This window comes from Coregonus clupeaformis, unplaced genomic scaffold (assembly GCF_020615455.1).
Source record: "Coregonus clupeaformis isolate EN_2021a unplaced genomic scaffold, ASM2061545v1 scaf0018, whole genome shotgun sequence".
Lineage (NCBI taxonomy): Eukaryota > Metazoa > Chordata > Actinopteri > Salmoniformes > Salmonidae > Coregonus > Coregonus clupeaformis.
In genome coordinates, this window is record NW_025533473.1 from 133,049 (window position 1) to 155,343 (window position 22,295).

Consider the following 22,295-nt stretch of genomic DNA (forward strand, 5'->3'; position numbering starts at 1 on the left):
TAATTTAGCCAAGCAGTGAGACCTCGATACCGGCGGCCTTTGAGCTCCATGTTATGCCCTTTAGCCTCAGTTACGCCCAGGTATGTCCCATACACCTCAAGACTCTTTATGGGTGTTTAGGGTTGTTGTGACAAGTCTGAAATGTAGCGATGAGGAGGGACTTTTCCACTGCGGCCTAGCAGGTTTAGGGAGGATTTGGCTGTTGAAATGACTTTTGAAAACCCAATACCGAAGTTGCCAAAGTAGACCATGCATGCGGGTGTTTACGTGTGCTTGTGTTTTGTTTGACTAAGGCATGAGCTATAGTGAGAATTAGTTTGTAGATAACTTCTCCCTATAACCTGTCAGTAGCTACGAGTGAAGTGAGTTGTGAGAAAAGACTTTGAGTTGCAGTTAACCATCCAATAGAGCTAGAACTGCATTAGCAGTAAAAAGGGAGGCCGCTATTCTCTGTGTCCATAGTCTCACGGACCCAGACTGTTAAAAGGGGAGGACATATCGCCAATGACACGGACATATCAGATTTACAGCTTTGGCCAAAGCCCTAGCAAGCTAGTCAATTGGCCAGCAGGCCTCTGAGAGAGACACTCTGCAGAGATTTTGCTATGCAGGCATTTTCCCCCCTTTTTCTATCTGGGCTCCATACAAGGAGAGGCTAATTCAGGATGTCTCGATGGGGGTCCAAGGTGGCTGCCTGGGCCTACCACTGAGCCTGGGGGTAGATGCAGCCTGCAGCAGATGGGATGTGGGGAGTGAGGGAGGAGGAATAACCAAGCAGGAAAAAGGGAAGAAGGGGAGAGAGAGTTGAGCCATAGGTATTCCCAGGTTCTCTTGAAGTAAAATGTTGGTGTGTGTGTGCATTATCAGTTAAAGTGGTATTTAGAACTATGAGCACAGTATCTTCCATTTCCACCGTATCGATTCTCAACGACTAAGTAAATGTTTATGCATGTGGTCTAGCAAGCTGGCTGCGTGTGTGTGTGTGTGTACCACGAATCCTGGTGAGAAATGGGGCGGCACTGTCGCCCCTCCAGCAGGGAACCACAGGTCTTTTCTTTCTCTCTTCACTCACTCACACAAATGGTATTTTCCTTTTTAATTGATCAAGAAATGAGTGGTAAACGAAAGCCATTGCCCAGAAAAGCCCAAAGGAGACCCTGACTGCATCCCAAATGGAACCCCATTCCCTATACAGTGCACTACCTATAACCAGGGCCCATAGGGCTCTGATCAAAAGTAGTGCACTATGTAGGGAATAGGGTGCCATTTAGGAAACAGCCCCTCTGCTTGTTTTCTGCACACGGGGCTCCCCAATGAAAAGGTCATTATGTGATAGGGTAATGGGACGAAACCCAGGCCTGCAGATTGTTGCCATGCCCACTGCATTGTGGGAGGTTCCACTGGGATTGGCGGGTCGTTACCACGGTGAGGGGGGTAGGAGGCAGGGTGAGGAGCGACGGAGGGGGAAGGGGTTAGCAAGCTCCCGCCCTCATTTTTTATTTATTAATTATATTTATGTCTCCCTCTTAGTTGTGCACAGAATATTAAAGCCTGCGAGTGAGAGGGGAGCCACAGCTTGTAAAAGAGAAACCACAACAGAACGTGCTGTTTTCTTCACATGTTTTCGCTTCTCTTTTTACAAAGTGTTTCATGTAAAAAACAAAAATCAACTGGAAGCCATAATCCCTGTTAATGCAATTAGAGGCTAATTTGCCACCCTCTTGCTCACAGATGTGCTGTAATAATAACGTGTGCTCCAGCCCTGCATGCACATTCTACCCAAACCTGAGCAGAAACGGGTGGGAAAGAAGTTGTACTGGGTCGCTAAGTGTACTGTAACTTTGTTTATTGAAGTTGGGTTTGAATAAATGACAAGTTACCTGTAATTAGAAAACACCCACATCTGTGAGTTACGGAATGCTTTGGTTACACAGAGGTGAAGAGAACTTCTGAACTGGCAAACTGCTCAGTTAGACAAGTAGGGTGGAGATGGCCTAATTCCCGAACCTTAGAGTGCCCATAACCCAGAGTACCTTAGAGTACCCATAACCCAGAGTACCTTAGATAACCCAGAGTACCTTAGAGTGCACATAACCCATGCAATGTAGAAACATTTCTATCCTGCTTTCCTGTCCTCTGGAAAAAGGAATGCCTTCCTAAGCAGAAAAAAGAGGAGTCTGGCTAGCGTTTCACAGGAAGCCCCTGGAATGACCTCATCCCCTCTCGCCCCAGGATCATCAAAGGTCAAAGTTTGACAGGTCATTTGAACCCATTCGTCATTGGTTGTTTATTGCCAGAGCCCCCTTGGATGTTGACGCACCAGTCACCCATGGCAAACTGTGGTGTGCCACACAGCAGCCTATACCCTGGCAGGAATCCCTGTCCCATGCCAACGGCCGCCAGCCAACCCCATCCCCCTCCCTGTTCCCCCTCCCCCATCTACCCAGAGGCACATTTATAATGCAGTCTTGCCCTGATGTCATTAGATCTGGGACATGAAATGATACAAATAAAAATTTTACTATGGCCTGACTGGTCTCTCCTGCCCCCCCCCCAAAATTCCCAGACTTCTCAAGCTTGTCCCCATACACACTGTGTATTTACTGTCCTCCCCCACCCCAACCCCCCATGTACGTGTGACGAATCCATCCATCCATATTCATATTTGTAAATTAAATTTAGTCCCGGGACCTACGGTTCCTGATTATTCCTTAATTCTATCCAAGCAAGCACTCAGAATCTTTGGCGCCACCCAATTAAAGAATAAAGAACATTACACATGGTGTATAATCGCGTCTCGGCCTCTTGGACTAAAAATATGACCCTCCCTTTTTAGCTGAATGCGCCCCTTTGTTGGGGCAGCAATATCTGAAGTTCTTCTTGCCACTGTTTTTAAACCTTTCTTTTAGTTCCTCTTTGTTCTCGATGCCCATTTGAGTTATTTGAGTTCCAGGGAAACATTTGGAAGTAATGAGAAGACGAGTATTGGAGTCAGTGGCAATCCAATTACGTACATAGTGCACTACTAGCCCATAGGGCTTTGGTCAAAAGTAATGCACTATGTAGGGAATAGGGTGCCATTTGAGACTGATACAAAGAAGGGAGGGGCAGAAAGAAGGGGCAGCCAAACAGGGTCTTTTTAGGAGACCTGTGGGGCATCTGTTCATTTATCCAATGCTGGCGCCCCATTGTGTCAGGGGACGGTCTTCGTTCTTTCTCTGGGTCCCTCACCCTGCAGTGAAAACATCATCCATTACCTTTTTGACAGGCCCCCAGGGTACCCCAGGGGCTTGGGACTCAGTGCCCAGCGGGGGTCGCTTTTATTGACCTCCCAGAAATCCAGCATGTGGTCACATACATCACTGGCTCTGGCCTTTTTCTCTGACAAGGTAAATGGGCAGTGTTTAGATCCGAAAAGATAATGAAGTGAGGAGAAGAGGGCCGATGGACGGAGGAGACTGGCAGATGGCAGTACACAGTGAATGGGGGAAAGTGGACACAGGTTCAAGTTTTAGCCAAGTTTGATTGGGGATGCGCTGGAGATGAGTTCAGCAGTTATACCTGACTCGTTGGTGCTGCATGGTGTTGCTCTGCAATTCATGTTTGGGAGCAGCGATACTTTGAGCTGGAATTTGTTTGTTTCTTATTTTGTCTTGATTGCTTTTCCCTATAGCAGCTGGACACACGTAGGATGTGTGTGGCCTGTTGCATTTTTTTTGGAGTGTCCCTCTCCTTACCCTTGCCAAAATGCCACAAACGGCTAACAAATCTGAGTTTGTTAAGAGCACTGGATATTGAAGGCTTTGTGAAGTTTAGCATTTAGCCTTACACTGTAGTTCAATTGCATCCCATCTAAAGCTAGGGATCTCTCCAGGGATGTAGTGTTAAATAAAGGTGGGTGAACTCTGCAGATCGTGATGACAAAAATAAAGTTTAAAAAGCGTAATTTACCGGAATAGATACTTAAGTTTGGTTCAGATTCAGTACATTTACCCTCCACTACGTCCCCGGTCCTCTCACCTCTTGCCTGTCCTCCTCAGCTGTATCAGGTTGTGGGCACGGCGGACCGACCGCCCTCGGAGTGGCTCTTCACTCCAAATGAGGAGTAATTACAACCTCCTAACAGGTTTACTGGTCCAGTAAACAACATAATCACCCTCCCAAAACTTCTCCTGATTTGGCCCGGGCTGATCACTCAGTCGTGAACTCAAAGAGCTCACAGCTCAAACCCCCATTTGCTCACAGCAACCCTTCCCTCCAACCAGCAGGTGTGGAACAGAGTGGCAAGCCCCCCTGCCTCCCCTCTTACCCCATAGCCGTGAAATGCCACGTATTCTGTTACTGCCGTTTACTAATGAGATTGGTCAGTAGTAGGAACTCCCACTCATTAGAGGCCCTTGTTTGGGGGGGGGTGGTTGACGCGCTACATCGCTGGGGCTATCAGCAGAGGAATCTAGCCTGGGGCTTTGGGCCCTGTTTAAGGCCTTCGCCTGCCTGCCTGCCTGGCTGGATGGCTGGCTGCTAGGTGGGAGGCTGGTGGTAGACTGGTTCAGCTGGCCTGTCACCACCTAGGCTGCCTCACAACCCACAGCCCAGCGGCAGCCACTTAGTGGTCGACACCAGGCCAGGCAGGGCCCACTATGTGAGTTGTAGTGTAGTGTGTTGTAGGAGGGTGGAAGAGTGTATGATGTGTGTGTGTGTGTGTACAGTATGTCCATGTGTGTATGTGTGAGTGCGTACATGCATCCGTGCATACTCACACATGTGCATGTGTGTTTACACCCCTCCAACCAACACCCCTCCAACACTCACTCTCTCGCTAGTTTGAGAGAAAAGCACCCTTTCCATTTGATGTGTTCAGACCTGCCTGCTAGGATCGGCCTGGTTGATGACGCTTCCCTCTGTTGCTGTTAATGTGGTGCTGAAAGAGATGGCGACGGGGTGTTCCCCTCGGAGTGGTCAGGCCGGCTGGAAGTGGAGAGGGAGAGGGAGGGAAACTGTTGACTGTTGATAGTCTCAGTATCCGATGCTAACAGTTGAAAACAAGTGACATTCATTTTCAGGTAGAGTCAATTGTGTTAAAAGGTAAAACAAGTTATATTCATTTTCAGGTAGATTTTGGAAGGCTCATTTCGGTTAGTTGTTTGGAACTAAGCCAAGTTCTTCATTTTCGGTTAGTTGTTTCAGGTTAGTTGTTTGACAGCTAAGCCTTAGCCTCTGTTGCCACCAGGTATTTGTGTTGATCTGCACTACTTTGTTGCTGTTGGTGTCCTCTGTCTCCTTGGAGATTTGGCGTCAGTTAGCCATTCACCTGGAGGGCATGGTTTCATTCTGTCCCAGCATGCTAGAGCGCAGTCCTTGCTTGAGCATGGAGTGGCTGCTAGCTGGCGGCAGATCTGTGTTGCCACTCATGTCAGAGTGCTCTGAGTATAATTTTCCTATAGGCACAGATCTAGGATCAGCTTTAAATGCTATAATCCTAACGTTAACCTTTATAGTGAAAAATCACAAACTGACCTTGGATCAGCGTTGAGAGGCAACTTTATCTTTCTCGTGTCAGAGCCAAGGGTCATGTCCAGTAGGGAGAAAACTTTTGAAACAGATCAAAAAGGGGAGGTACTGAACTGAACTTGTCCAATAGGAACACATATTTTAAGGTTTTGGTTGCAAAGCGTTTCGTGTACCCTACTGAACAGGACGAAGGCCTCAGTGCTGATTACAGGGTTGGAGATGGCCCGGCATTAACTCTGGGGCGGTTAGCTCTGGATCGGTTAGAGCCGCAAGTCCTTGCTAACAGGATTATAATTCATAATGAGCGGGTGGGTCGGGATTAGGTCCCAGAGTGGAATCTCTGAAATTAGGCCTGAGGTTACCAGCCTTTCCTGTGTGTGTGTGTGTGTGTGTGTGTGTGTGTGTGTGTGTGTGTGTGTGTGTGTGCGCGCGTGAGTGTGTGTGCACGTTTGTGCATGTGTGTGTGCATGTGTGTGACTGTGCTGTCACTTTTGTGTTCTGGGAAAATGTTATGGTATCTTAACTTGTTTTCCCTTATGAATGTCATTGTAGAGATTGGTTCAAGGCGAGTTAAATTCACTGGTATGTTGGTTGTTTGATGGTCTGTCATGATGGTGTCAGCATTTTGACTTTGATGTAAACAGTTCTGTTATGATTCCTACAAGGGGTCATAAAAATTCTAGTTCGCTCCAGGACAATGTGAAGATCAAAGAGTTTGTGTCCCTGGGTTTTTTCAAACTTTCTCATAAATGTTTTGCTGCTATTTATCCTTCTCTTAGTTGATAGAATTATCCACGTTATTCAGGAACAAAGGGCACTGGGAGGAACATGGAACGTAGCCGGCAGACAGCGAGGGACAATTTGATGAGGCGACACTGAGATAATAACTTTCTGTGGCGAATTAGACTCAGTTTAGGCCAATTACCTACAATCAAATCACATGGAAACAAGAGGGCGAGGCAGCCATTACCAATTGATTCAGCGGTGGGAAAAAAAACTCAATAACATCAAAGACCCTCTCCCTGTCGCCACAGAAAACGGATGTGGTAGATAAATATTCTCCAGGTGAAAGCGTGTCATTTCTAGCTTTGTGACTGTGTGGAATTGGCCTGCGGGTGTTTGGCGTCTCAGATGGTTTGAACTGGTCACAGTGGAGGTCTGATTTCTAATGTTAAATAGCATTAGATGTTATGAAGCGTTGGGACAGTAGAAATCTGCTCTGAATCCAAAGTTTGACCTCCTTTCCTATATCCTAGCTCCCTTATTCTCACTGACTTGAGAGGTCTGGGGATGGTTGAAAGCCATAAGCTTGGTTTAGTTACTGACATAGTGCTCGCCTATCCATTTCTTTTAGTTTAGGGAGTAGGAGGGGAAAGTAAATAGAAACGGGAGCGCTGTTAAATGCATTGGGATTCTTCCCGTGTGACTTACACTCCCATCTCTACACACACACGCGCACTCACGCACACACGCCTGTATCTATATCCCACCACTACAAAGAGAACCAGCTCAACCTACTCGAGGGCATATCAGGAGCTTTTGTGTGTGTATGTGCAAAGCACCAGTAGCACCCCTAATTAATGTAGCTGTTTCTCCACTCGGCTAAACTCTTTAATTGGCTCACACACACACTCACATTCACACTCATATATACACACACACACACCATTAATTATGCTCCATTTCATATTGCCCTAATGAGTCTTTGGAGCCACACCTCCGTTTGTGTTTGTTCACGCTAATTAGCCGGCGCTGCTTTTAAGCTAGCACAGCCACAACAACACAAACAACACAAAAGCCGTTTTCTGTTTCTGTTTTCTTTCAGTTACTATTTCCTTTATATTCATATGTTCTTTCTTTCTCCTTTTCTCGTTGAAACAGCATCCTTACCCTTCGGAAGAGCAGAAGAAACAACTGGCCCAGGACACAGGGTTAACGATCCTACAAGTCAACAATTGGTGAGTTGTATTGGGGTTGTTTGGCGTCTGCATGTGTTTACATGGAAGTAATACTTGAATGCATTCAGTTGTACAACTGACTAGGTATACCCCGTTCCCTTATTTCCCTTATAATACTTAGGCTGCGTCCCAAATGGCACCCTATTCCCCATAGGGCTCTAGTCAAAAGTAGTGCACTATATAGGGAATAGGGTGCTGTTTGGGATGCAGCCTTAGTTAGTTTACCCCACCCCAGGCAACCTAGGTCTAATGATTTGAATGATTAATTCCTCTGGGAACACCTAACTGAAAATATCCCCCTTACAGTCGGTTGGCTTCAGTTAATTGGAATGAGAGGAAACCTGTAGAATAGTTCCAGTGGTGCGGGGTGCATTTACTACATTATTTACTAATCTGAATGAAACTAGGACATTTCACTGTACTTTGATCTATTTTATGAATAAATATCAACAGTTATTAACGAATAATGAGGTAATAGCCTGCAAGGTGTTTTATTCTGGCTGGTTATGGAGGCAAAACATAGACAAGAATGATGATTCAATCACTCTATGAGAAATCTCAATCTTCACATGTACTGATGTACAGACATCCTAGCCAACTGAACCCTAGCCTAGGCAAATATATGCAGCAATATACATTAGCAAATACAGAATACAGAAAATGCAATCAATGGTTTATGGTATAACTCTACACCATTCCAACTACTGTTTAGCCTTTGCTATATGCATGCACTATGTACAGTATTTCCCTATATGCATCTGTCAAAAGGAATACTCAAAGAACAATGCCTCTGTCAATCCTATAGCTATTGTATTCAGTAATAATTTGCCTATGAACCGGAGTTATACTGTTAGCACTGTGGCGGTTTGCCCGAGTTGGAAGTCCACTGTGTGCAGCTCACCCTGCACTATCAGCTCAAACATAAATATCACTGTCATGTCTACCTCTGATAAGCCTCCCAGTAAAGCAATAAAAACAATCACGAATCCCAGAAAAGTGCCCACATTAACATATGTAGCCTACTCCAACGGCATTCATCACTGTTGCAGTTTTTCATGTATATTATTACTTTTTTTATTACAATATGTATTGTTTTTATTCCAGTCAATGGTCATGCTGCTCCCCCTATGGTCATTCCACCCCACCACACCCCTCAACAGCCTTTACTCTGCCTCCACCCCAATGGACATGTATTTATTCATCACTGCCACAGTTGTTATTATGTATATAGGGCTATTTCTATTTCTATTGTTGTTTTTTTATTACCATTTTCATTCTTTTATTTCACTTAGTCCTGCATGTTGGAGCTCGAAGCCTAAGATGTCCACTGTACCCTCCAATCACACCTGCAACCCTGTATATGTGACTATTAAACACTCTGAATCTGAATCTGAAACAAGGTTCATGAAATCAATAACTTGCTAGTAACAGATAACATTCATAAACTGACTATCTCTGAAACTCACTTAGATAATACATTTGATTATACAGTGGTAGCAATACATGGTTTCAACATCTTCAGAAGAGACAGGAATGCCAATGGTGGAGGTGTTGCCATTTATGTTCAGAGTCATATTCCTGTAAAGCTTAGAGAGGATCTCATGTCAAATGCTGTTGAAGTAATATGGCAACAGGCTCACCTGCCTCACCTAAAGCCCATTCTTGTGGGAAGCTGCTATAGACCTCCAAGTGCTAACAGTCAGTATCTAGATAATATGTGAGAAATGCTTGATAATGTATGTGCTCTCAACAGAGATCAATTTTTTGGGTGACTGGCTTTCATCAAGCTGTCCATTCAAGAAAAATATTCAAACTGTAGCCAGTGCCTGGATCCTGGTTCAGGTTATCAGTCAACCTACCAGGGTATTTACAAACATCACAGGAATGAAATCATCCACATGTATTAATCACATCTTTACTAATGCTGCAGAAATCTGCTCTGAAGCAGTATCCAAATCCATCAGATGTAGTGATCATAATATAGTAGCCATATCTAGGAAAACCAAAGTTCCAAAGGCTGGGCCTAATATTGTGTATAAGAGATCATACAATATGTTTTGTAGTGATTCCTATGTTAAAGATGTAAAGAATATTTGCTGTGTAATGAGGAGCAACCAGACGCTGCACTTGACACATTTAAGAAATAGCTTATTCCAGTTACTAATAAGCATGCACCCATTAAGAAAATGACTGTAAAAACTGTTAAATCCCTGTGGATTGATGAGGAATTGAAAAATAGTATGGTCTAGAGGGATGAGGCTAAAGGAATGACAAATAAGTCTGGCTGCACAGCCGATTGGCAAACGTACTGTCAATTGAGAAATCATGTGACTAAACTGAACAAAAAGAAGAAGAAACTGTACTATGAAACAAAGATAAATGATATAAAGAATGATAGTAAAAAGCTTTGGAGCACCTTCAATGAAATTTTGGGCGAAAAGGCAAACTCGGCTCCATCATTCATTGAATCAGATGGCTCATTCATCACAAAACCCACTGATATCGCCAACTACTTTAATGATTTTTTCATTGGCAAGATTAGTACATTTAGGCATGACATGCCAACTACAAATTCTGAACCTACACATCCATGCATAACTGACCAAATTATGAAAGACAACTATTGTCTTTTTTTATTCCATTAAGTGAGTGTGGAAGAGGTGAAAAAAGTATTGTTGTCTATCAACAATGACAAACCACCTGGGTCTGACAACTTGGATGGAAAATGACTGAGGATGACAGCGGACTATATTGCCACTCCTATTTGCCATCTCTTCAATCTAAGCCTACAGCAAAGTGTGTGCCCTCAGGCCTGGAGAGAAGAAAAATTCATTCCACTAACAAGAATAACAAAGCACCCTTTTTCTGGCTCAAACAGCCGACCAATCAGTCTGTTACCAACCCTTAGTAAACTTTTGGAAGAAATGGTGTTTGACCAGATACAATGCTATTTCCCAGTAAAATGAACAACAGAAGGGCATTCGACATGTACGGACGGCACTTACACAAAATGACTGATGATTGGCTGAGAGAAATTTATAATATAAAGATTGTGGGAGCTGTTTTGTAAGACTTCAGTGCAGCTTTTGACATTATCAATCATAATCTGCTGCTGGAAAAACGTATGTGTTATGGATTTACATCCCCTGCTATATTGTGGATCGAGAGTTACCTGTCTAACAAAACACAGATGGTGTTCTTTAATGGAAGCCTCTCCCAACACAATCCAAGTAGAGTCAGGCATTCCCCGGGGCAGCTGTCTAGGCCCATAACTTTTTAAAATCTTTACTAATGACCTGCCACTGTCTCTGAGTAAAGCCTGTGTGTCTAAGTATGCTGATGACTCAAAACTATACACATCAGCTACCACAGCAAGTGAAATCATTGCAACACTTAACAAAGAGCTACAGTCAGTTTCAGAATGGGTGGCAAGAAATAAGTTAGTCCTACATATTTCAAACACTAAAAGCATTGTATTTGGGACAAATCATTCACTAAACCCTAAACCTCAACTAAATATTGTAATGAATAATGTGGAAATTGAGGAAGTTGAGGAGACTAAACTGCTTGGAGTAACCCTGGATTGTAAACTGTCATGGTCAAAACATAAGATGGGGAGAGGTCTGTCCATAATAAAGTATTATTCTGCCTTTTTAACAATGCTATCAACAAGGCAGGTCCTACAAGCCCTAGTTTTGTCGCACCTGGACTACTGTCCAGTCATGTAAGGAGAATGACTTCATCACTACGTGTATTTGTGAGAAGTATTGACATGTTGAATGCACTGAGCTGTCTGTTTAAACTGCTAGCACACAGCTCAGACACCCATGCATACCCCACAAGACATGCCACCAGAGGTCTATTCACAGTCCCCAAGTCCAGGACAGACTATTGGAGGCGCACAGTACTAAATAGAGCCATGACTACATGGAACTCTATTCCACATCAAGTAACTTATGTAAGCAGTAGAATCTGCTTAAAAAACAGATAAAAATACACCTTATGGAACAGCGGGGATTGTGAAGAGACACACACACACAGGCACAGACACACGCATACACACACACGATAACATACGCACTATACACACACGTACACATGGATTTTGTGTTGTAGATATGTGGTAGTAGAGTAGAGGCCTGAGGGCACACACTTGTGAAATCTGTAGTGAAATATAATGTAATGTTTTTAATTGTATATAACTTGCTGGAACCCAGGAAGAGTAGCTGCTGCCTTGGCAACAGCTAATGGGGATCCATAATAAATACAAATACAAATACATGTGCCACAAAGATCAGGTCTGAAATATAAAAATTGCTTTTCCCTGAATAGTGGGGTAATGACTAGCAAAAACGAGTGAAGATGGCCCGCGGTGTGCCAACCTGCCATGGTTATTGGGCGGAAGCTAATGGCTCACACAGAGAGAACAGGTGCTGTAGCCAGGTAGAGAGGAGAACCCAGCGTGTTCCTGCACACTCAGCTGCAATCAGCACTTATGCCTGCCTGGGTCCTGTTCAGTCGGGCACACAGTAGAAAAATGTCTTACAACGGAAAACGAAAATCTGCATTGTTATTGGACAGTTCACGGTAGTACCTTCCCGTTTCACTCTGTTTCAAAACTCATACAGAAAGGACATGTGCTGTAGCCAGGTAGAGAGGAGAGCCCAGCGTGTTGCTAGTGCACACTCAGCTACACACTTTTCCTCTTTCAAAGACGGTGAGGTCGTGAAACATTGTGTGTGTTCCACATGGCACCCTATTTCCTATATAGTGAACTACTTTTGACCAGTGCCCCATACACTACTTTAGACCAGTGCTCCATAGGCCCTGGTCAAAAGTAGTGCACTATGTAGGGAATAGGGTGTCATTAGGGACGCAGGCAGGATCTCAAGGGATTTCGTTAGCTGCTCAACCTAGCATGCAGGTAGTGGTACCACACGGGCCCCATGGGAATCAGGGGTGTGAGAGAGGTGGGGTGGGGAATGGAGGGAGAGGAAGAATATGGCGAGGGGCAGATAGGATGCTTGCACATTCTGGATGGGGGGTGAGGGGTGGTGTATGGGAAATATTGTTTCATTTGATGGAGATTGATGACTTCTGCTGCTATTAGTGTAGCAGCAATGCTAATATTGTGTCAACTATTATTCGTCTGTTACCGTGGTAACTTGGCTAACGAGCTGATTTTCAGAGGGATTCCAGGGTTTTCTCTTGTATAATGCTGAGAAATACAAGTGAATTCGCAAGTTTAGCCAACTTTGCTTTCAGAAAACGGCAAATGAGGCCTTCTTGTTGGTGTCTCTCCCATATATGCTTTTAAATGGACTTGTGCGCGCATGTGTGTGTGTCTGTCTTTGTGTGTGTGTGTGTGTGTGTGTGTGTGTACGCATATGTCTGTATTTCTATGTTCTACCAGAATGTGTGTGTGTCTGTCTGTGTGTGGAGAGGTGGCGGGTTCACAGTTTAGTTGTAATGGAAACACTCCTCTGAGTTTGGCGAGAGGTGCCCACCGAGGGGTGTAAGGGGGGGTAATGGGGAGGGGGGTTTAGTAATGAGGTAATGGCCGCCCACTGTTCAACAACAGAGCCTAATGTTGCCATGGGGAGTTGTGGGCGACCCCCGCGTATGTCCTCTTCGTTAAAAGCACCAACCTTTGAATCACACACAGACACATAAACGTGCACAAAAACACACACACAGACACATGCATGTATGCACGTATGCACGTATGTATGTGTACAAGCACGCTGGCACACATGCGCACGCACACACACACACACACACATACATACATACACACACACACACACACACACACACAAGTACTCTTGGAATTTCCGGCTGCGGTGGAACGTTACAGATATTCCAGCAGTGTGTGTAGGAATTCAGAGCCGTTTGGCCTCTCAACTCAGCGGCTGGCACTGATGTTTTTTCTATGTCCTCTCTGGATCTTATTAATCTAAATCAGTGGTGGAAAAAGTACTCAATTGTCATACTTGAGTTAAAGTCAAGATACCTTAATAGAAAATGACTGAAGTGAAAGTAGAAGTCACCCAGTTAAATACTACTTGAGTAAAAGTCTAAAAGTATTTGGTTAAAAATATACTGAAGTATCAAAAGTAAAAGTATAAATCATTTCAAATTCTATATAATGTATTAAGCAAACCAGGCGGCACCATTTTCTTGTTTTTTATTATTATGGATATCCAGGGGTACACTCCAACACTCCAACATAATTTACAAACAAAGCATGTGTGTTTAGTGAGTCCACCAGATCAGCGGCAGACCCCCTGGTTCGATTCCAGGCTGTATCACAACCGGCCGTGATTGGGAGTCCCATAGGGTGGCGCACAATTGGCCCAGCGTCGTCCGGGTTTGGCCGGTGTAGGCCGTCATTGTAAATAAGAATTTGTTCTTAACTGACTTGCCTAGTTAAATAAAGGTAAAATAAAAAATAATTTCAAAATGTAACGAGTACTTTTGGGTGTCAGGGAAAATAATGTATGGAGAAAAAAGTACATTATTTTCTTTAGGAATGTAGTGAAGTAAAAGTAAATAGAAAAGTATAGTACTGATATCACTAAATCTACTTAAGTAGTACTTTAAAGTACTTTTATTTAAGTACTTTACACCACTGATCTAAATGGAGCAGCAGTACAGTCCATTTCCTTGACATACACATGCATTGTTCAATTGACATTGCTGTTAGTGCTTTGAACATACTGTACATGCATGGGCTCGTTTGTCAGTCACATACTAAGTGCAGTAGGATAGGTTGCGGAGAGGTTGTGGAGAGGTTGCCGAAGCATTTAAGTCCCCCCCCCACCTCATAACAGGGCCATGTGCTGATTGGAACAGGTGAGGGGGGGGGGATGTCAATAGCGTTTTCACGGCAAACAGCTGGACTGGTTTATTTAAACACACCCAGGGGCGGGCATGCAATGGGGGAGTTGGGGGGGACCAAGGGGGAGGGGGGGCGGGGGGGCGGGGGGAAGCTGACCTGAGAATGACACCCGGGGAGGCGGGTTTAGGGGCCATTTTACGACCAGGGGAGCCCAGACTGGAGGGGAGCGCTCGTTTATTTTAATCCTCACAGGAGAGGCGTGTCACCGTGCTGAGGCTCCAGCTCTGCAGCCTGCAGTGGACGAGAACAGATGCCACCGCACCAAATTAGCTAAAGGAGGATATTTCAGTTGTTGGGGTTGTTCCTTTAAACAAAAAATGCTTTTCGGGCTGTGTTTTTATGTGTAAATTTGATGGTGCATGGTGGTGAGGTAGTATTTGTAAAGTTGTGTATCAGGGTTGGGGTCAATTCCATTTCAATTCAGGAAGTTAAAGTAAAGTGAAGGCTTTTCAATGCAATACTTCCTGAGATGATTTAATTGAAATGGAATTGACCCCAACCCTATTGTGGATACCCTGACTGTATCTAGAAGTGACTACTATAGGTGCTTACTTCACTACCCACTAAGCATACAAGTTCATATCATACAAAGCCGTCGTAAAATAATGTTTTTCTTGTGGAGGGTTTTTACGACACGTCTAGCTGTAGTCAGAAGAATAGGCCTCTATTGTGGGAGTGGGACCCAGAGAGGGGTGGATAGTCGCACTTATTGTGCGGTGGGAAGCGGAGGGCTGAAGCAGGGCCATAAACACAGTCCCATGGTGTGAAGAGTTCGTGCAGGGGTGAAACTTTTAACTCCCTAACAGAGGACGCAGCCTTGGCCGCGCCGCATGGCACTCTGTTCCCCCTTTCATTGGCTGCTTAAAAGGCGGAGCTAGTGGGTGTGTGGTGCCGCCTGGGCTCCCAGAACAACAGAGCACCCCACAGCCTCTCCACCCCTCTCTCTCCCTCTATCTCACTCTCCTTTGAGACCCCTAACACTACATACACCCCCTGTGCTCCCCACCATGATTCGTCACAGTATCATCAAGGATATGTACTTCTTGTGGTTTTTGCTGGAAGCACTCTGGCCTAAGGGACTTTGCGCCTCATTTGTCAAAGCTTTGTTGATATGAAAGTAATTGGTTCCCCTTTATTTTTGTGGTTCTATAATCCAAAACAGCACCTAATAGCCACATTTTATTGTCTGATAGAGAGATACAGTATGTTATTACACTGAAAAGGCATGCGGCTCAAGACAGGCTTCATCATATGCCTCTGTTTTGCTAGTTCAGTTTGTCCTCTGCCTCTTCTCCTCACTTCTCTCTTAGTATCGTCTTCTCCCCCTCATCTTCACCCCCCCTCCACTCCTCCTCCCACTCCTCCGCTCCCCTCCCGCCCCCTGCTTCTGCCTTTTTTTGGGCCCTGCTGAAAGGAGTGGTGTGGCTTTTGTTTTCCTGAAAAGGAAACCCGTTCCTCCCCTTTTCTCTTTTCTCTTTTTTTTTTGAAGAAAAAGATGAAATGGAACCATCCCACCAGGGGTAAAAAGGCAGGGGGACATAAATCAAGTTGGAACCACTGAGCTTTCACTCCCCGGGTCGGCAGGGGTCGCGGGGCGGGTTCACAAGGCTTTAGGCTGAGCAAGACCAGAGTGCTCCTCTGCCGAGGGTGCCGGGTCACGGGGCCGCCAGGGTCAAAGGTCAGGGGTCATGCATACCAAGATGATGGCTTTCAAGAGCACAATTATACTTAGAGGGGACGTGTATGAATGTAGGACAACTCTCTGCAAACATAGCTATTCCGTAATGCACCTAAGCTATCCCACTGCAGAGAGATTTAGTTGTATGAGCTTTGTTTGGATGTGTGCTAAGGGATGGTACACTAAAAAAACTATACTAGTACGTTAGGACTTGTGCATGGTGTATTTTATGTATTTTATGTAATGAACAGCTAAATAGCATTTAGCTGTGACATGAAATGTTTTGGACTTAAAGGACCAACATTTTTAGAGACAGTATATCAAGTGTCTACTGTACTGGTAGAGATCAAAGAAGTGTATGCTTGCACCAGCAGCGTCCGTTTGCTATGAACTCATAGATATTCCAGGTGTTTGGTTTGGTAAGAATCACAGTTACTGTCCAAGAAGCAATTTTTTTCTTTGAAAGCCACAGTTTGAGAGGACGTTGAGGTTTCCATGTTCTTTTAGTGAAGTGTAGACCAGACGCCTGGAGAACGTCAGGCAACCATCGCTGACAGCGAGTATTTTTTTTCTTCTCATAACGCCAAAGTGAATGAATGCTTTTCCTCTGTGGTCCCAAAACAGTACATTGAAATCATATGCTGCTCGCCAGGCCTCATTTATAACGTGTTGCTGTCTTCTCTCTCCTCCACCGCCCTCCCCCCATTCCCTCCCTCTCTCATTCCCTCTCTTTCAGGTTCATCAACGCGAGACGAAGAATAGTACAGCCCATGATCGACCAGTCCAATAGAGCAGGCAAGTCTGCCGTCAAATTTGAATGGTTTCAATGAATGTGGTAAAGTTGTTTCAATTCAAGTCAACGCAGGAATATGAACTCGTCAAGAAAACATTTGTCAAGAAAACAGATCAACATACATTTACAAAAATCTTGAATTTAATAAAATAAAATAAAAACTTCTCAAAATTTAAACATAAATTAAAACATATATTAATCAGTTTTTGACAAAACAAACAAAACAGCTCAAGGCCTAAAACTGTGTACTTCTCCTGCTACTATCGCCAGCCTTGCCCCTTCTGGTCTTCAACGTGTTTAACTGAACGGACGGACTTAACTACGGGAGTGAATGGCCACTAAAACCCACTGGATTAGCCCAGACAAAGACACTAATCACTTTGACTGGCCAGTCCATTGAAAGTTTAACCTTGGATTAAAAACAAACAAGGAGCAAGTGAAACTGAAGCTAAAATATGACCAGTCGTTTGCCCTTGCTTTTTTACAAATTGACATTTAATTTCAGAATTACAACTTTTTTATAAAAACACATATTGACTGTAAAAAGTTGTTGAGTAGGACTTTGGTTTACTTCGTTAGTCTCTCTCTCTCCCCCCTCTCTCTCTCGCTTCCTCTCTCTCCCTCTCTGCTAAAGACAGAGCAGTCCCCTGGCACATGCCTTGTTTTGGAGCTGCTGTAAAATGTATGACCTGTGATGAGGGTTAGGGGTTAGGGTTGCATTAGGGGGACTCTGTAAAGTTCAAAGACAAACCGAGGAGCATGAACTGTTGCTCCGGCTCATGTAACCAGAACCAGCTTCTCTACCTGAGGCTGCCTACACTTTTATGATATGAGGGAGACAGAAAGCCGAATCACAGCCTGTTCTGTCCTATCCTTCCTCCGCCACTAATTGTTCCATAAGCGATAGTGGATGATTTAAATAGTAACCTGGTGGAAAAGTAGTTCCTTAATTACGTACTGTAATCATGGTTAAGCGGTTTGCTTAAACGCGTGTTTAATGAGTCAAAGTGTTGTTATAAGTTACTTATCTCCCATTTACAGTGCTGCTGTGTAATTCGAGGGAATTACGTTCTAGTTGCCAGAACAGTAAGCTATTTGCTGATATCAACTTGCTCTTACACAGCAGAAGCCTTAAGGACAATTTGATATTAACTCTTACCAATACATACTAAGTCATTTGCTAGTAATTAAGCCTGTTGATGAATAAAATGACCTCCCAAATTATCTTGTAATTAGAGGATAATAGAGAGCGAATAACAGGACAGACCAAACCGGGAGAGGGAGGGGGGACGTTTTATGGGGGTGCACCGGTAATTAAAACGTATGTACGATTCTAATTAGCATTTCTTTCTGTCTTGGCCTGTGTTTTTTCACCAGTGACTGGAGGAGGGCCCTACACCCCAGATGGTCAACCAATGGGAGGGTTCGTCATGGACGGCCAGACACACATGGGAATCAGACCACCTGGTAAAGACTCCTATCTCTTAACTCCTATGTCCCAGGCACACACATACACACACGCCACACATGCATGCATGCACGCACACACATGCAGGCACGCACACATGCACACACCACACACACACACACACACACACACACACTTTTGAGTCCCTCTAACACACACCATGGACCTGACTGGTTCCCATGCACCCCTCCCCTGTCACAGTATAATTTGCTCACCCTATCTCTCCTGCATTCCCTCTCCCCCCACCTTGCCGAGACACAGTCTTGACCAGGTGTGATTGGTCACTGTAATATTTGCATTGCCTCACCTCACTGACCCAAATAATAAGTCTTTGACCTCTTTATCTCTTACCCCATCCTCACTCACACCTCTCTAATTTGTCCCTCTTCTCTCCCCGTAGGGCCCATGGGTGGGATGGGCATGGGTATGGGCGTGGAGGGACAGTGGCACTACATGTGACCCCTCGCTAACGGACCCAGCACAGAGCCCAAGGGGACGCACTGTAAGTATCAAGCATCCACCTTAATGTAGAAGTGTTTAGAAACATATTCTATTCTTATTTACAATAAAAGTGTCTCCAAAATGACACAAAACATTATTTGCGATTCATTTATATTGGGAACAAAATAATCTTATGCACAATCAAAACAAACAGCAAATGTATCCAACAAGTTTGTAGAGCCACAAGCTTGATGTAATCATCGCGTACTAGGAATATGGGACCAAATACTTAACTTTTTACTACTTTACTACACATGTAAGTGAATTTGTGCCAATACTTTTGGTCCCCTAAAATGGGGGGACTATGTACAAAAAGTGCTGTAATTTCTAAACGGTTCACCTTCAAATTAAAGCTGACAGTCTGCACTTTAACCTCATAGTCATTGTATAATTTCAAATCCAAAGTGCTGGAGTAAAGAGCCAAAACAACAAAAAATGTGTCACTGTCCCAAGCTCAATATATCATGAAGAATGTATAAGGCATGCACACTAAGTGGTATGCTAGCACGGACACACGAAGTAAAAGTCTACTGTATATAAATGCAGCATAAGCTACTGCCACATTGCAGTAGGATGAAAAGGCTGGCAAAAGCTAATTGACTTTGTCTAAATTAAATATGTATACGCCAGTGGTGTGACCAATTGATTTATTTGACTGGTCTTGTGGACAGAAATAATGACCTTTCATTGCTCCCGCTTCTCACACGCACTGTGGGAAAGAACCTGTTATGGCTGTCCACTTTCAAAGGGTCTACCATCGGAAAAAAGAAAGCATAGTTCTGCTTCTCAGATGTGCATATTTGATGTTTGTTTAGAAACAACCAAAGTGGATGCTCAATGAAAAACCATAGTGCTAACGAATTTCTCCAATGTACTCAGTTGGGGGTAAAATGAATAATTTAATTGGTTAATGGGGTAGGAAGTGGCATCTGAAATCCTATGGGAGCAGAAGTAAGACAGACAGACTGAGAGTCAGTCTTCCTCTGCCGTCTACTGAGTGTTGGTGGCATCCAGCTCCCTCACAGTTACATTTCGGCCTTATAGAGTGGCTAATTAAGCTAAAGATTGCAGGGTCAATTAATCATAAGAGATGAGCAATATTATTTTACGTCCCATTGAATGAATTGATCATTAACGAGGGACATAAAACGGTTTCCCCCTCTTATTTGATTAAGGGCTCCAGTTCCTTCATAAGCTATTTTCATTACGCTCGGCGAATGGGGAAGATTAAGCGAGCCGTTTACGGCCGAGACTTGAGAGAGACTCGGGACTCGGCCGGTTTTTCTAATACGGTCACTCTGCAACATTACTCCGAACCAAAGTCAATTAAAGACTTCTCAGAAGGAGCATTACGCTTTCTTCCCCTTGCGATTATCGAGCTTATGGGTCCTTGGGAAACAATGCACCTGTCAGTTCGGATCCGAAGCAAGCCATGCAGAAGCCCCCGGACCCCTCCGTCCCTGGTTGTTTGGCCCCCTTTCTTTCTGTCTTTTCTTCTTCTTCCGCAAAATTAGCCAAGGCTGGGCAACATCGTCCTTTTCCCTTCCCAGACAATAGGCGATTACGGGCCCACAAATTAATAACGAGCGTACAGGATTATTTCCCCCCGTAAAAATGTTTCTCTCTACCCAGAAACCCCCTCAGGCATCCTTTGGTGAACTTCCTCACTGACCCCTGTGCGTCGCTCTAACACCGCTGGAGGCCATTGTTTAAAGGAGCCCTCCGCCAATTATTTGGCCGAGGTTTGCTAACATCGTTCCGAGGGGTCAGGGTTGCCATCTTTTGAGGGGAGGATCGGTAAAGGGACTAACGGGAGAAAGAAAGAAAACGAAAGAGAAGAAAGAGAAAATAAGGCTTCAGGGGCGTTTAGCCTCTGCTCTCCATCGGGAAGTAGCGCCTGTTGATCGGGTCCCCCGGTGTCAGTGAAACAGAATGGGTCAACCGCGCTGCTCTCTTGCTCAGCCGCAGACTACTGCACTCTAGCCGGCTCTAAATGCCTGACCAATGGCCTCTTTTTCCTCCCTCCTCCTCTCCTTTCCTTCATGAACACTGATCTAAGAGTTAGCGGGATAGGTGAAATCCATTTGTCACGACATGTCACCCAATTGTAGTGCTGCTTAACTGCACACAACACAACGGCTTCACTTGACCTATTTTTGATGTATAGTACATGTCTCTGTGGGAGTTAAAGTAACAGTGCACAGTGATGTAGTTTTAAACTAACACTACACAGTGTTATAGTGTTAAAGTAACACTACACAGTTTTATTGTTAAAGTATCTTGTTCACACTGGTGTTGTTTTCAGTTTTACTCATTGTTTGTTTTTTCTTGGTTTTCCCAGCAGAACTGCCAGGTATTCCCGAGGATGGCGTGTCCCATGGCTGTCCAATCAGCACGGATATGGGCATCGCTCTGACTGCCACTGGTGTCCCTACCATCACCTCTACCCTCCCACCAACCAGCCCCGCCGCTGGGGCATGATCTCTCGCTGCTGCCCCTCCATCCGTGACTCTTCCGTGACCCAGCGATATCGATTGCGCGGGTGCCCAGCCTGAACTCACCACCATCGCCTGATTGTTTGTCAGTGGAGCTGGTGCCCCCCCTTCTCCAACTCCCCCCATTTCTTCAAGTGGTTCAGTCTGAGTAGCCACTGTTGCTGAACCACCACCCTGACTATGAGAGGCCTTGAAAACCCCATCATGCCTTGTAAGGACTTCTGACGTTGTAAGGACTTCCCTTCTGGAGACTACAATTACTGGAGCTCTCCAGTGGATACTTCGATACTCTGTTAATTCAACCAATACAAACAAACAATTCGTCCTTAACTTTCCCCCTCTCTGCTGCATGGCATGGACAGTTATAGAGGGTGGAGACACTCTTGTCTTGGCAGTGGACTTATACCAAGAGAAGAAGCCGATGTCTGTATTTCTTGGGGGGTCGTTTTTAAAACAACGGACACCCTGGAAACCATTTTTTTTTTTTTATAATGAAATTGTTGTAATTCTGGAAAATGACAATAAGGTGAGGCAATAGTGTGCTGTTTACTGTTTTACCACAAACTCTACGGACGAGTAACGATAACTATTGCAAGTGCTCTGGTATTGCTTTGCCGTACTATGCTGTTTTTCAAAAAGGACTTGACTTGTTTAATTCACACTATGTGTGTGTCTTTTTTCATAGACTTTTATCTCCTATCCCCACGAATCTGCGTTTGAAAATAAAAAGAAATAACAGGACCCGTTTCTCTCCGTTTGCTGTATGAACAAACCAGAAAGGAACCATTTCCATGCTTTGAGGTCCTGTCAAACAATTTATATTATGTGGTAAAGAGCTTTGTAACACTTAAGTAACTAGAGTGTAATTACAGCTTTACTACACAGGTAGCCTATAAGAATAGTAATTACAGGGCTACTACACAGGTATAAGTGCAACTCAGTGTAAAGTGCTACCATAACCCCAGTTAGTAACCCAGACAGTTAGGAGGG

At 44.4% G+C, this 22,295-nt stretch overlaps 1 protein-coding gene across 1 annotated transcript in view; it reads left to right on the top strand.

The window, feature by feature from the left end:
* Window positions 1–22,046, top strand: part of LOC121572408 (homeobox protein Meis1) — a 33,597-nt gene extending 11,551 nt beyond the window's left edge. The window contains 5 exon segments of the mRNA XM_045212483.1: window positions 7,393–7,469; window positions 16,785–16,843; window positions 18,219–18,308; window positions 18,710–18,811; window positions 21,152–22,046. Coding sequence (XP_045068418.1) covers window positions 7,393–7,469; window positions 16,785–16,843; window positions 18,219–18,308; window positions 18,710–18,768 — 285 coding nt within the window. The 3' untranslated portion in view covers window positions 18,769–18,811; window positions 21,152–22,046.
* The last annotated feature ends 249 nt before the right edge of the window (window positions 22,047–22,295 follow it).